At 36.7% G+C, this 14,712-nt stretch overlaps 1 protein-coding gene across 1 annotated transcript in view; it reads right to left on the reverse strand.

Moving 5' to 3' along the window:
* The window catches only part of LOC101628371 (ras-related protein Rab-3C), a 106,472-nt gene extending 98,307 nt beyond the window's left edge, over positions 1-8,165 (reverse strand). Inside the window, exon 1 of the mRNA XM_012721848.1 lies at positions 8,048-8,165. Within this exon, the coding sequence (XP_012577302.1) occupies positions 8,048-8,109 (62 nt within the window). The 5' untranslated portion in view covers positions 8,110-8,165. The remainder of the gene's footprint in view (positions 1-8,047) is intronic.
* Positions 8,166-14,712: the final 6,547 nt, after the last annotated feature.

The following is a 14,712-nucleotide window of genomic DNA, read 5'->3' on the forward strand; positions in this document are numbered from 1 at the left end:
TTGAGGGGAGCAGCGGGTGAGACAGGAGAGGTCTGCTGCGCCATGTGGATCACCTCCAGGGCTGGGGATGGAACTTGCACTGAAGTGGCTGTGGCTCGCTTGCAGAGCTTTGCTTTAACCAGGAAGGGCCCATAATTGTTCATTTTTAAAGCCAAGTATTCTGTTTTCTAAATGGAATCATCAACAACCCCACAGATTGGCTTTTAAACAAACATTATGAATAATACTACCCAGAAACCAAGCTGAACACCTAGGACTGGAAAATGGGCACTTGTTACTGTCTTCTTCTCTGTCACCTAATGTAACAGGTGTAACTATTGTCTTTCTAGACAAAGTTATCCCCCATAGGCAGAAAAATAATTAAGGAAAAGAGGGTAGAATAATAACAGTTGGGAATCTGGGAAATCCTGTGAGAAAATCCCAGTGTTTGCAATAAATACTGTAACACAAACTACACAGGAGTTGTCTAGCAGTCTATTTTCAGCATGCATGCAAAGCAGAACAAGTAGCAGTCATATTTATGTAGTACCTTGTATCAAGAGTTCAGACCTCTTATTTAATCCTTATATACCCTATATAGATAGTCAGGTTAAAGCTGCGGTAACTAGAATTTGGTTCCGAGCTGTTATGTTAGCATCAATATTTATGAAGTAGCAATTACTGCTTCCAAAATACTTTTGAGCTTAGCTGGGCACCAAACACAAAGTCATACAGGATTCTATTTAAGCAGACATTCTATTCCCTTATCTCCTTCTCTCTCTCTACAGTCAGCACATTGACTGCTAATAATGTGCTTCATGCTTTGCTTAGCCTTAAAACCTTGCTATTTCTAGGGTCATCAGAAAAAAAAAAAAAGATGTTCTGTGATTAATACAATGTACTCTACTTTGGAAAGTATTGTACAAAATTAAATGTTTAATTAAGATCTTTAAAACTTAAGGCTTCATATTTTTAATATGTTTGCAATTTTCCACACAGACATGATATGTATTATACTTTCTTGTATTAACCCATTACCCAACTATACTCTTCTCTCCATGAAAAAAATTACTACTGTAGGGATGGAATATGCTATAGGAATTAACCAAGCAATCCCAAGGCACCTTGTGAAGTAAAACATGTTTTGATTTCTCTTTATCAATTCTATTCACATATCCTCTGGAGGACTTATTGTCAAGACACAATTTTGGTAAAACTGGAAGTAACTATTGACAAGATTTGAGTTGAAAGAATTAATTCATCTCCACAATTCTATTCCAACCCGTATCACGGTCTTAGAGGGTTATATGTTTGTGATGACAACTACTCCCTTCCCAGCATTTGACAGAGCTGACTCTATAGTTGATAGCATTCTTGAGCAAGGTTAGGAAGCTCTGAAAAAAAGGTCCAGCACTTTAATTATTATTAGGTCAAAATTATTTTATATTTAACTTAAGGTCACCTTAACTTAAGACCATTATGTTTTCAGAGAGAAAAAATATATACAGTTGTAGAGAAAGAGGCTATTTGAAGGTGAAAGCTTAAGCACATCTTAAGTGGTACCTTTAACGTCACAGAAATGAATTATTTAAAACTGGTGGGAAGAGGGTGTTAGACTCATATCCTCAGTCTGATGGTTTTTAACAAATATCAATCTGCTCACCAGATTTCCTGACTCAAAAAAAAATCTTATATTTATAGTTCCTCCTGGTGTCATAAGAAACAGAATGTAAATAAATAACACGGGGGAGATAAGCCAATGAGAGGAAGTACAGCAGCCTGTGATGTGGCCGTGCCACTTTTAGAAGAGAAATGCATTGTAAGTCAGGAGTGGGCAAGATTTTCAGTCAAATTAAAATGTGCTACAGTATGTGTGGACAGCTTGAGTCATCATGCTAGATGCTTAGAAGGAGCTGGACAGCTGACCTGCATTCCATATTTCAGGGGTCATGTTCCAACTGATACCCAGTAAACTCTCTGACCATGACTCACTTGAGAAATATTTCAAAAGGAGTGAAGTTTTCATTGGTGACTTGTTTTTATAACTATTTAAATCTATTTGGTACCTGTCTCTCTAACAATATATGTAATTTATTTCTTAAATAAAAACCCATTGGAGGTTTCAAAGCCAGGTATATGCATTTCTTTTTAAAGGTGACTTTAAATTGAAATTTCAACTCAAAACCTGATTGCTACTCTTGACAGCTCCATGCAGATTTAAGCACATGAGGATCAACAAGTGTGTCTAGGGAATGAGCGTGATTACACAGATTCTTATCACATGAACTAATCAAGAATATCGGAAGCCTTGTGGCAGCATGCAATGGGACTGCTCCTTATGAGAAATTCAAGTACAGTAAATAATACAAGTATCTGGTTTACATGACACTGGACACAAAGCAAGCACTTGAGGCCCTCTGGAGAAAACATAAACTCAAACTGCCTTCTAGCAAAGGTAAAAGGAAAGAAAATAAGATGCTTAAGGGAGACGTGTAGGCAGCCTGCATGGCCCACACATTTTCTTGAAGTTACGATATACTTCTTGGATCTCATGAGACCACAGAAGTCTTTGTGCCTAGAATATATTTGCCTAGCCTCCTATAAGGCTCTTCACTGAACAAGCTCTAAGGTTTGTTTTCGAAGTCCTGAGGCATTATGAGAAAGGAGTTGTGAGGTATTTTCATTGTTGACATAGCCCAGTGTGCCCCCAAATAAAAGCCATTTTCACCAGAATATAATTAAAATATGTATTTTATTGCCCTGGGTAATTTGATTGACCTATAGCTATAGCGATCTATCTATGTCTATCTATGTATGTCTATGTCTAGAAACAGACCAATTTTTTTTTTTGATCTATCTATTTACTATCATCTTCCTACCTACCTACCTACCTATCCATGTGTTGTTGTTTTTTTTTTTCAGCCTGATGAAAAACGTTGGTTTCCAGGATTCTCAGAACTAAATTTCATTTTAAACACAATAACCGTTATATTCTTCAAGCATCCCTTCAAATGTTCCTGAACTCACCTATTTGAAGGGCTCTTGGTCACCTGTTCCTTCCACCAACCACTTCCACAAGGACTCTGCACAATTATATCTTCTGACAACTCAAAGCAGCTTGCCTCTGTCAGTGCCAAGGACTTGCCTCCCACAATGATGCTTCCCTGTTGCCACTGAGTCATAAGTAATCCATGTATGTGTAAGTAGGAAATGTGGGGGAGTTTAAGGCCCAGAAGTAAACATCTGAACAACAAAAGACAAGAGCTGATGTGTAAATTCACCTCCTGTCTTCTACCAGATGGTTTCTCTGAGTGACTCACCAACGAAGTTCCAGAGAGAGCAATGGTCACTTACACTTGGTGGTAGATGCTGATGGGTGTGCAATATGTCAACTAGTGCTGTTTTTTCTTCCCCTGATACACTCCCTTTCTTCTCACCTTGCTTCTCTGAGACTGAATGTATTTCTCAATAAAGTATTATTATATAAACTTTGCTCACTTCATTTCTAGAAAATAAGTGCTAAAGCTAATATAGCTTTCACGATGTATAGCTTTCTTAATTCTTGAGAGTTACTGTCTGATCATTTTTTAAATCATATTGTGCACATCTTTTTTTTTTTTAATGTTTTGAGGTTACATTGGTTTACAGCATTGCTTATATGTCTTTTGTGTTTACTTTCCTACCTTGATTTTGAAAATTTGTAGACTCTAGATAATTTTTTAAATATGCTCACCATGAGTTTCTTCTTTATCCATTTTATAGACCTGGGAGATTTGGTTAAATTAAAGAGCATGTGTTTATTTAGTTTAAATTTTCAAGTTCAATTTAGTTGGTAAATACAAAGCATGATCTAAAGTGTTTCAAAAAGGGATAGTCTTCCTTTCCTAAAATGATCTGTTAGCTTGCTGCTTTTCTCTTTAAATCTCTATGCCTGGGCCCTCCCTCATGGTGCATGGTACAACCGGTTAAAGCACAGCACTATGAAGCTATCACAGCCACTGCAGCAAGAGTTAGATCCCTGGCCAGCGGGGTGACCCCACATGGCATGACAGACCTCTCCTGACCTGCCCGCTGCTCCCCTCAGCAGTGTGCTTCATCAATCTGCCTGTTCTGCTCCCGGCCCTGTCTCTGGTGAGTCCTCTCATTTCCCACGCCTCTGGCTTATACCTAGGTTGTGTATGCACAAAATAAATAAATCTTTAAAAATAAATAAATAAATCCTTGTGCCTGCTTTCTAAACAGATGAAACTTTTTTTTTTTAAGATTTATTTATTTATTCATACAGAACTAGGGTACAGGCTAGAGGTGCAAGGGCGGTGAGAGGATTCACCAGAGACAGATCGATGAAGCACACTGCTGAGGGGAGCAGTGGGCGGGTCAGGAGAGGTCTGCCGCGCCATGTGGATCAGCTCTGGGGCAGGCGGGGATCAAACTCATGTTGAAATGGCTTTAGCTTCTTAGTGCTGTGCTTTAACCCACTATGCCACCAGGGAGGGCCCCAGATTAAACTTTTAAGAAAACTGAACATCTGAATTTTTCTATAGTTAAGTGGTTCAATGATTGTACTGAGACAACTACAACCAATAAGCATTTTCTTTTCTTCCTGTATAGTTGAATTAAATTTTATTAGAGAAACTACTTGAAACTTCAGTTGCAAATCAGCTCCAAGTGATTTTTCTTTTTGCTATATCTGTTTTTGTGTATGTTTTTTATCCTAAAATCAGATTTCTAAAGTGGATGAGAGCTAATGGTGACCTAGAGTAAGCAGAGGGAATAGAGCCAAAGGAGACAAATAGGTTTGAAAGGCAGTCAGAAAATAATTGCACTTGTGGTCAATGAAATGTGATAAGTAAAAGAGGGAGACATCAAAAAAAGTGCTCAAATTTCTGTATCATATAACTATGAGAGAATGAATCCCTTAACTAAGAGTAAATGCCAGCATCAGTATGAAATATAACACCCAGCAGATTAAATCTCATAGAGTTGGTGCACAACAAATGTTTTTTGAATGAATTTTAAAAGCTAGTAAGTAAATCATACAGTTTTGATTAAAAAATAAGTAAGTAAGGGTTGATTGTGGATGGTTTTATTGATTTTTGATAGAGTTCCATGTGTACAAGACATAGAGTGGGAGGTTTTAAAAAACATAAGCAGAGCATGCCATGAAAACAAACAAAAATATATAAAACCCACAATGGCTGGTAATTTTAGGCTAAGTTTCAGAAGCAGTGTTGATTTAATTTGGTTCTTGAATAGGGAGAGCTCAGATATACAGATAGAATGGCTCTCTGATGTGGAGTGTTGACTGAGAGAGTTTTAATTAGTGAAGGAGACGAAGGTGAGTCCTCACTTTTGGGAAGGAGTCCTCCAAGATCTTTAAGCTTGAAGATATTTACAGCAGCAGTAGAATAGGACAGATTGGGATAGGAAGAGTGAAGAGTAACTGGAATGTTACTATGAGAGTAGGAGTAAACGATAAAACTAAGTGAGCATTTATGGCCACAGAAATAATAGGAAGAAAGGATGCAAAGAATAGTTAAATTAATATGCAAGTCCAGGCCCTAGCTTGGGGTGGCTGGAGTAAAGCTGGACTAAAGATGGACACTGGGTGGCAGAGTGTTTCTATGCGCATAAAGAAAAATAAAAGGAAGGAGAGCAATTTGGGGTGAAGATAATTGGATGTCCAGCTGGATGTCCAGTTGGAGAAATATTTTGGTACCTGGAAAAATAATACTGCAGTTTAGAAAGACAATCTGGAACCAGAAATATAAAATTTGGAGATACCAAATATAACATTTGGAGATACCAGGTATCAGTGATAAATGATGTGTATGATGTGTATGAGTAGAGAAGATAGCCAAGGAAACTAAGAATAGTTTCCAAAAAAAATGCTTCGGGGATATACTTTCTTGGGCTTAGTAAAATGAAGGAGTGAAATCTAAGAAGGCAGAGAAGCTGTTAGAGATAAGAATCATTTTAAAATGCACCTTTTAGAAGACAGAAAACAGAGCTTCAAGAGAAAAGAGTGGACAAATACAATCAGAGAACTGGAGGAGGAGGAGGAGAATGGAATGTACCAGAAGTGTCTGTTGACAGTGGATTGAAGCTTTGCCTGGGGTGACCAAGAGGTGTGAGGCAGGCCTGAGGAAGCTGGACGTTTCCATCTCAGTTCTGATGTGAGAATGAGTGATACTGATAGCAGTGCTGCTGGTGTTACTGCCTCTTGTTTTAATGGACTCAAAGAGTTCAGTCAGCAAGACAACAGGATAGCAGTAAACAGTGCTTGGAACCCTGAGCTCTGTAAGTCGATTCATGACCACTTCCTGCCTGGGAGCCCTGGGTCTCAACATTCCGTGAGAGGACACATTCAAAGTTAAAAGATTATTTTGTTTGGCAATATGTGTGCCAGAACTCTGTGTAGCACCTACTTAGATAACACTATATCATGAATTCAACAAGCCTTTTTGTGACTACTTGGAAATCTACTGTTATCATAAACTAAAACACCATAGAATTTTGTGTCTGTGTCTTGGCTCTCGATTTCTTTGCAACTTTTACCAAACCTGCTGATTATTTCATTGGGATTGCCTTGAGTTTATGAATCTGAGAAGAAATGGCAATTTTTACAATATTTAGGTCTATTAAAAAGAAGGCAACTAAGATCTTTTATGTCCCTCAGTAGAAGATTATTCTTTCAGTGGTCCTAAGTTTATGCTTTTCAATTTATAGATATATATTTGCCTTTGTCCCTTATGTCAATGGTATTATTTCTTGCATTGCAAGTGTGTATGTGTCTAAGAAAAATATAGGGATGTTTCCCAGATGATCAATCGCAATTTAAAAGAAAGTGGGGTTTTTAATAGCATCTGACTTTCATTGAACTGACACAGATGGAAAAAAAATCATTTTGGATGATACTATCATGTAAAATGGGGAAACATGAACGCTGTTTGTTTCACCTTCGTCTTGCTTATTTATACAAAGCAAGTTGTGGCTATCTTTGAAACCGAAATGTGGTGTCTGTTCAATCCGGGTACCACCAGTGGGAGTCCCATGTTCCTCCTAATACCACACAAAGTTCTAGTTAGACTCTCACTCTTTCCACATGAAAGCCCTTGTAGCCTTCCTGCTGAAATTCATTACTGGACCACTAGCTTGTCAAGGTCTCTCTCCGAGGGGTAGCATAGGCTCTCTGGTAGCATAGCCGGATGCTACAGTTGTGGTTGTGAATCCTCCACTAAAAATCACACTCATCACAGGCACAGGTATTTTTAGATGGTTTGCTGTGGTCGTGAGTCAGAAAGAGTTAGTTTTACATTTTTTTCTTTATCCCAGACTTTAAAATATTCACTTAGAAAACAAACAAACAAAACAGGGTGACTCGGTGATGGGAAACCCACGGGGATTACAATTGAGATGAAACAAAAAATGTACAAAATGATGTAAAAATACACTATTATATTATAAAAACAAAACAAAACAAAAAATTTCCTGGACACTATTTAACAAACCTTTCATACAAGGGATTAGCAAACTTTTATGATAAAAGGCCACAAAAATAGTGCTTTAGAAATGTGAGCTTGATGATCTCTATTGTAATACTTAACTGTGTTGCTGTGCAGTGAAAACAGATAAGACAATAAGTAAATGGCCTGGTTGTATTTAAATAAAACTTTATCTATTAAACAAATGAGGAACTAGATTTGATCCACAGGCTAGATTTGGTCCATCCTTCAAGCTTCTGGCCTCTATTTTAGACCAATAAACTTCAAAACCATTTATTATTTATATTAAAAAAAAAAACAATAGTAGTGCTCTCACTAAGGATGACACAATGCAATGCACTGGAATGAATAAAATGTTGAAAAATCACCAAATCACCAAAATGATCTCTTATGAATCCCTAAGTGGTTTTTCTGCACATTACTAGTATCTGTTTTATGAAGCACAAGGGAGAGTGCAGTATTTAGTTAACATATACATTACAATTGGAATGGTTTTGAGGAGGAATAGAAAGCTAAATGAAAATAAAAATCATTATGTAATGGAAAAGTTGGCTCTTACTTACCAATCCTGCACTGCATTGAAGGATTCTTCATTTGTGATGTCATACATCAAAATAAAGCCCATGGCCCCACGATAATAGGCTGTGGTGATAGTCCTGTATCTCTCTTGTCCTGCTGTGTCCTAAAGAGGAACAATAATAATTTCTCAATTACAAGACAAGCATCTTGGGATGTGATTAATGATTCTAAAAATGGTCATAAGAATTTAAATTGTATTTCCAATGTAATTCTAAATCTTAACCTGTCTTATTTTTTTCTAAGGATTGTCACAGAGCAGCTAACATTCTGAAAATTTCTTTTTGTTTGTAAAGATAGAGCTCAAAATAATGTGCACAAATACTGGGTCCCATTGAAAAGAATCTAATTATGAAAATAAAATTAAAAGATTTTATATATATATGTGTGTATATATATATATATATACACACACACACACACACACACATATACATATATATATCAAAAGTGGTGGCTTTGGTATAGTTTAAAACCAGAAAAGAACATTGACTCTATCATTACATATTTATTGTCTGTCTATTAAGTACAAGTCACTGTGGGGAAAAGGAAGTTTATGAAAATATTGCTGCTTTTAAGAGCATGCAGTTTAGTTTGTTTTATTCAACTGTAAAATGAGAATAAAACTCCCTGTTTTGTGTGGATGTTAAGATCAGAACGATCCGGAGCCCCTGACCATCTACTATGAAGCAGGGACAGAAGAGACAAAGTCTCCATCTTGTAGACTCAAGCCCTCAAGCCCACGCTAGTTAGGATTACATGGCATTATGCATTAAGGAGTAAAGTTCTTCACACAGAGCACAGTACACAAAACATGGTCAAATAATGGCAGACAAGGGTAACCAAAGAAAGCTGATAGACTTCCGAAATACGAAATGGACCTTGAAAATTAGCCAAGAGTGAGACTTATCATCAAACTAACAATTGTAGTCTACTCTTTGAGCAGGGATAAGGCTGGCTTGATTCATAGGTGTTTACTGGATATATGAGGGGAAAATACAGTTTCAAAGCTAGGATGAAAAAGTTTATGGTATCTAAAAGAGCAAAAGTAAATTGAACTGGTGGGCAAGATCTTTCAAAACAGAACACTAAATATAAAAACAGAAAGGAAAGCAGAATTTTCAACTCACAAAAGACTGACAATTCATCAAATATAGGATAAATGGTATAAAAAAATAGAAGTCACACATATTCAAGTGATAAACCAGGATGCAGATTTGTATCATACAAGACCAACCAATGGTTAATATTTTTAAAAATATTTTTTAAAGATTGATTGATTGATTGATTGATTGATTGATGCATACAGAACTGGATACAGGCCAGAGGTGCTGGGGCAGTGAGAGGCTTCACCAGAGACAGAATGGGGAGCAGAACAGGCCAACTGACAAAGGACACTGCTGAAGGGAGCAGCGGGCGGGTCAGGAGAGGTCTGCCGCGCCATATGGTCACCTCCAGGGCAGGGATCAGGCTCGTGCTAAAGTGGCTTCAGCTTCTCAGTGCTGTGCTTTAGCCCACTGCACCACCAGGGAGGGCCCAATATTTTTAATATTTTAATTGTGTTAAATATCATTAGAAAAATGTTAACATTCTCATTTAAAATTATTTTAAGGCACATAATTTATTTTTTTAAACAGAGTTGAACCTCAAGTTTAACAATGTATATGCAGTTCCTTATATAACAGATGTTACCTGACCATTATTTAAATATTTTATTCTACTTTGCTTCATATTTTATACTAAATGAACGTGTGGATGGTAAAAAATAAACACAGATGTCACAAACTGAATATAATTGGGACAAATACACAAATTTGTTAGGCCCAAAGGGGAAATTTCGAGCTACTGAATTTAATTCAATTAACAGTATATCCAATTGTGAAATAATAAAGAAAGCTAAAGGATCAAATTCCCAAAGACTGTGTTTAAAAAGCAAGGTGGAAAAAAAAAAAAAGAAAGAAAGAAAGAAAGAAAAAGAAAAGCAAGGTGTAGCCAGAGATTAGAATGTTCACTCATTTGAAAACTTTTCCATTTTGACTTGGGTTCATGCTTTCTAGAGCACATTACCTATAATTTTTTTTTTTCTTATTGTGAGATAACTTTAAATGACTTTCTTTTGGCATTTGGTTGCATAACTTTTCTGCTGCCTATACTGTTCAATAGATAGTTTTCCTCAAATTTCTCAGTAGGAGAACACAGCAACAAGCCTGAGGCATTGATAGAAGGTGACCTCGACCCTTTCGGTCAAGCACGGGTTGAGTAATGTTCAGACCCTGAATAATGTTGTGTTGGAAAATTGTGTTATCTTTTTTTTTCTTGACCTCACCAGTGATGGCTTCCCTTCCCATAAGATGTTATTATTACCTCGACAGTGAAGAACCTACTTCAGTTATAAAGCACATCAGTTTCATACTGTGTATGTATTTAATCTTTGAGAGCCAAAACGAGAAGTTACAGGAAAACACAGGTCTAGATAGCTATTAGGTAGGAGAATTTAAAATTGAGAGCTAGGGACAAAAAAAAGCTTTCAAGAAGCAAATGAAGCTTCTAAGTCACAGCTAGAGACCTTCCATTCTGACCTGAACACAGGAACACAATCAAATTGGAGGTAGTTGTCACCTAAAAGCTCTCAGGGAGAATAAGAAATGGTACCAAACAAGAAATGTATTGTGAAAAATATGAAGAGAAAATTTCCAAATGCAAAGAAAAGATGAAAACTAAGCTAATAATAGACACCAAAATATTTTATGTACTGAAAATAATTCCAGGATTACAAACTTATTAGCATTTTCTCTCCCATGATATAGGGAGAAAAAGAAATCAGAAAAACACTGCATGGCATTTGACATTTACTAATGATGACAGAAGGTTATATTTGAAAGAAAAGAACATTTTATAATGTCAAGTGCCACTAATATAATTAAAGGCGAACAGTCTCAGAAGGTGACTAAAATGGTACTTCTTTCTTTTTTAAATATTCTATTTATTTATGCATACAGAGATGGGGTACAAGCCAGAGGTGCAGGGGCAGTGAGAGGATTCACCAGAGACAGAGTGGGGAACAGAATAGGCAGATCAACAAGGTACACTGCTGAGGGGAGCAGCAGGTGAGACAGGAGAGTCTGCTGCACCATGTGGGTTACCTCCGGGGCTGGGATCAAACACCCTCTGAGGCAGCCACTGCTTGGCTTAGCTTTGCAGTGCAGTGCTTCAACCAGCTGCACCACCAGGGAAGGCCCCCTTTCATCTTTTTAAAAAAGATTTATTTATTTATGCATACAGATTTATTTGTTTGTTTATCTGTTTGTTTATTTATTATGCATACAGGCCAGGGGTGCAGGGGTGGTGAGAGGATTCACTAGGGATAAAGTGGAGGGGAGAACAGGCAGATGGACGAAGTACACTGCTGAGGGGAGCTGCAGGTGGGTCAGGAGAGGCTGCTGCACCATATGGATCACCTCCCTGACTAGGGATCAAACTCCTGCTACAGTGGCTGCGGCTAGCTTCATAGTGTTGCAGTTTAACCTGTTGTGCCACGAGGGAGGGTCCTAAAGTGGAACTGTTTTTCAATTTGCTATGAAAATGGCTGCAAACCCTGACTTTGCATTGTTATTCTGGGATATCTGCTGATTTTCTATGAAGGTAAGCTTCTGAGGATTGAAAAACACAACAGCAAACAGCAGGAAAACACAGGTCTCTTACTGAGAAAATGTGCAATAAAAATATTAATTAAAAAAAATTTGTTCCATGATAGTTAACTTTTGTTTTTCTCTCCTTTAAAGAAACTAAAATCATTTCCACTGTTTTAAATATTTTTCTTTATTTATTTATAAATGAATAAATCATGTTTGTAGTAGAAATTTTTGGCTTGAAAGATAGGTTTAAATAACAAATACCTGCATATCTGTATAAAGGAGAACCATAAAATGAGGAACATTTCAGCTTGATAAGCAGCAACTAGGAATTTTTTTCAGTATTTTGGCATTTTTTTTGTCTTTTCCTTAACATTTATTTTCTTTAATGAAATATCATTTTTTAAAATGTGTGCATTGCTTTCTCAAATCCTTCTGAAGTCATGCAGAGATAATAAGCAGTTTTAAGATTGAGGAAATAGCTTTCACTTGTAAGGTCTAGTTTATATTATTTTTTGTTTGTTTGTTTTGGTGATTACTTTTTTCCTATCGGATTAAAGGGGGAATGGAAGTAACCAATAATAATTAAAAAATAACTCAAATAAATTCACCCTAATCAGAGAAAAGTAGATTGAAGGGGAGATAATAGTGGTACATTATAAAGTAGGTAATTTTGCAGGTGGAGAAACCAAACTAATACATTGGTACTAATTGCTCAACAAAGGTAATAAAAGTTAGCTAAAGGAAATACCATATAGTAATCCAAAGAGAAAAATCAACAGAAAAGGGAGATGAGATAATTGTGACTTAAAACATACTTTAATGAATTTCCAAATAGGGACAAGGAGGTAGAATAAAATAAATGCCCAGTCAAGTAGCATTTTAAGGAAGTATTGACCTTATAACTTGTACACTACTACCTTTTATCTGTAGAAATTATTTTGAATCATCAAAAGAAGATTAAACTATGTCCAATATATGGGCCCTCCCTGATGGTGCTACATGTTAAAGCGCAGCACTATGAAGCTCTCCACAGCCACTGCAGCACGACTTTGATCCCAGACCAGGGAGCTGACCCACATGGCATGGCAGACCTCTCCTGACCCACCCGCTGCCCCCTTCAGCAGTGTATTTCATTACATGTGCCTGTTCTGCTTCCCACTCTGTCTTTGGTGAATCCTGTCACCCCTGCACCTCTGGCCTGTACCCCAGTTCTGTATGTATAAACAAATGTTTATAAAAACAAATTATGTCCACGATAATATAACATTACACTGACTGATCAATTTATTGATTGACTCTACTTATTCATTCAGTAAACATTCAGAAACTGAGAGAGATATACAACATATATATATACAAACACTTACATGCAATTTATAGATATTAAATTACCGTCTCTCTTCTAGACATGTTTATGTATGCATTATTAAAAGTTCTTCAGGGCCCTCCCTGGTGGCACTGTGGGTTGAGCTGCAGCTTTATGAAGCAATGTGCAGTCACTGCAGCACAGTATGAGTTCGATTCCTGGCCAGGGAGATCATGATGACCATAGGTCACCACATGGTGTGGCAGATCATGCCTGACCCACTCGCTATTCTCCTCAGCAAAGTGTATTTCAGTCAATTTGCCTGTTCCGCTCTCCACTCTATCTCTGGTGAATCCTCTTACCTTCTGCACCTCTGGCCTGTTCCCCAGTTCTTGTATGATTAAATAAAGCAATATTTTTAAAAAATAAATAAAAGTTCTTCAGTAATTGGAATATCATATTCCCTCTTGTTTGCAAAGTACTAGGTAAAATTATGAAAATACAATAGCAATCTAAAGGTGTGATTAAGATCATTCACTTAGTGGTGAGTTTCTTTGATTCATAGTCACCTTTATGTGTTGTATTGTGTTTTCCCCAAAACAATGGCTTCAAGTCTTAACCCCAGAACTTGTGAATAAGGCTTTATTTGGAACTAGGGTTTTTGTAGATATAATCAAGTTAAGATGAGTTTATACTGGATATAGACAGGCGCTACACTGATGAACTCATCCTTTTAAGAAGAGAAAAGAGAGACACAAAGCACAGAGAAGATCACTTGGAAGAAAGAGGCGGGAAGAGAAGCTGTGGTGAAGTATCAACAAGCTAATGAATGACAACGACTGCAGGCTGCTGCCGGAAACTAAGAGAAAAGCTTGGAATAAATTCTCCCCTAGAACCTGGGAGAGCATGGGCCTGCTGACATGTTAATTTAGGATTTCTAACCTTGGGAGCTGAAAGACAATAAATTTCTGTTGTTTTAAGCCACCCAGTTTGTGTGCTTTATTACGACTATTCCAGGAAACTCATACAGCCACTGACCCCAGCTTTCAATTTTCATGGTCAGGGTGAAAAGTTACATAAATTTCACAGCTGCCCACACACTTGTTTACCACTTTACAGAGGAAAAAAAAAAACAACACACACACACAAGGAAAATTCAGGTGGCCTCACTCAGAAGTCTAATGCAATCTCATGGTATGAATTTGTGAAAGATTGTATACTAAAATGTAAAAGTGAAATGTACTTCACTTATATAAAATTAATGCTGTACAAAAAAAGATTGTGTGATATATTTTACCACTTCAAAAGACTGGATCTTAAAATACATACACAACATTTATTAACAAACATTATACATATACATGTGTTGCTTGAAATGACAAAAAATAATTATTGCTTTATGTTGGAATGTTATCTCTAACAGATTATCTACTGTTATAGAAAAGCCTAAAGTCACCATGTCCACGGAAACACAACCTCCCAAAACAACAGAAAGCACAAAATGCTGACAACTACATATCAATTCTTTTGTATGGTAAATTCTTTCAAATTTCTAGGGTTTTTTTGTTTAATTTCCATAAAAATTCAGGCATAAAGCAACATTGACTATAGTCTTGTAAACACAGTAAGTGAAATGGGAAGTTTAAATATTTTACCTGACAGTAATTAATCTTCCCCTAAATTTTTTAAACAACAAAATAATATTTTTAAA

Source organism: Condylura cristata, unplaced genomic scaffold (genome assembly GCF_000260355.1).
Source record: "Condylura cristata isolate star-nosed mole 26May11 unplaced genomic scaffold, ConCri1.0 scaffold00007, whole genome shotgun sequence".
Lineage (NCBI taxonomy): Eukaryota > Metazoa > Chordata > Mammalia > Eulipotyphla > Talpidae > Condylura > Condylura cristata.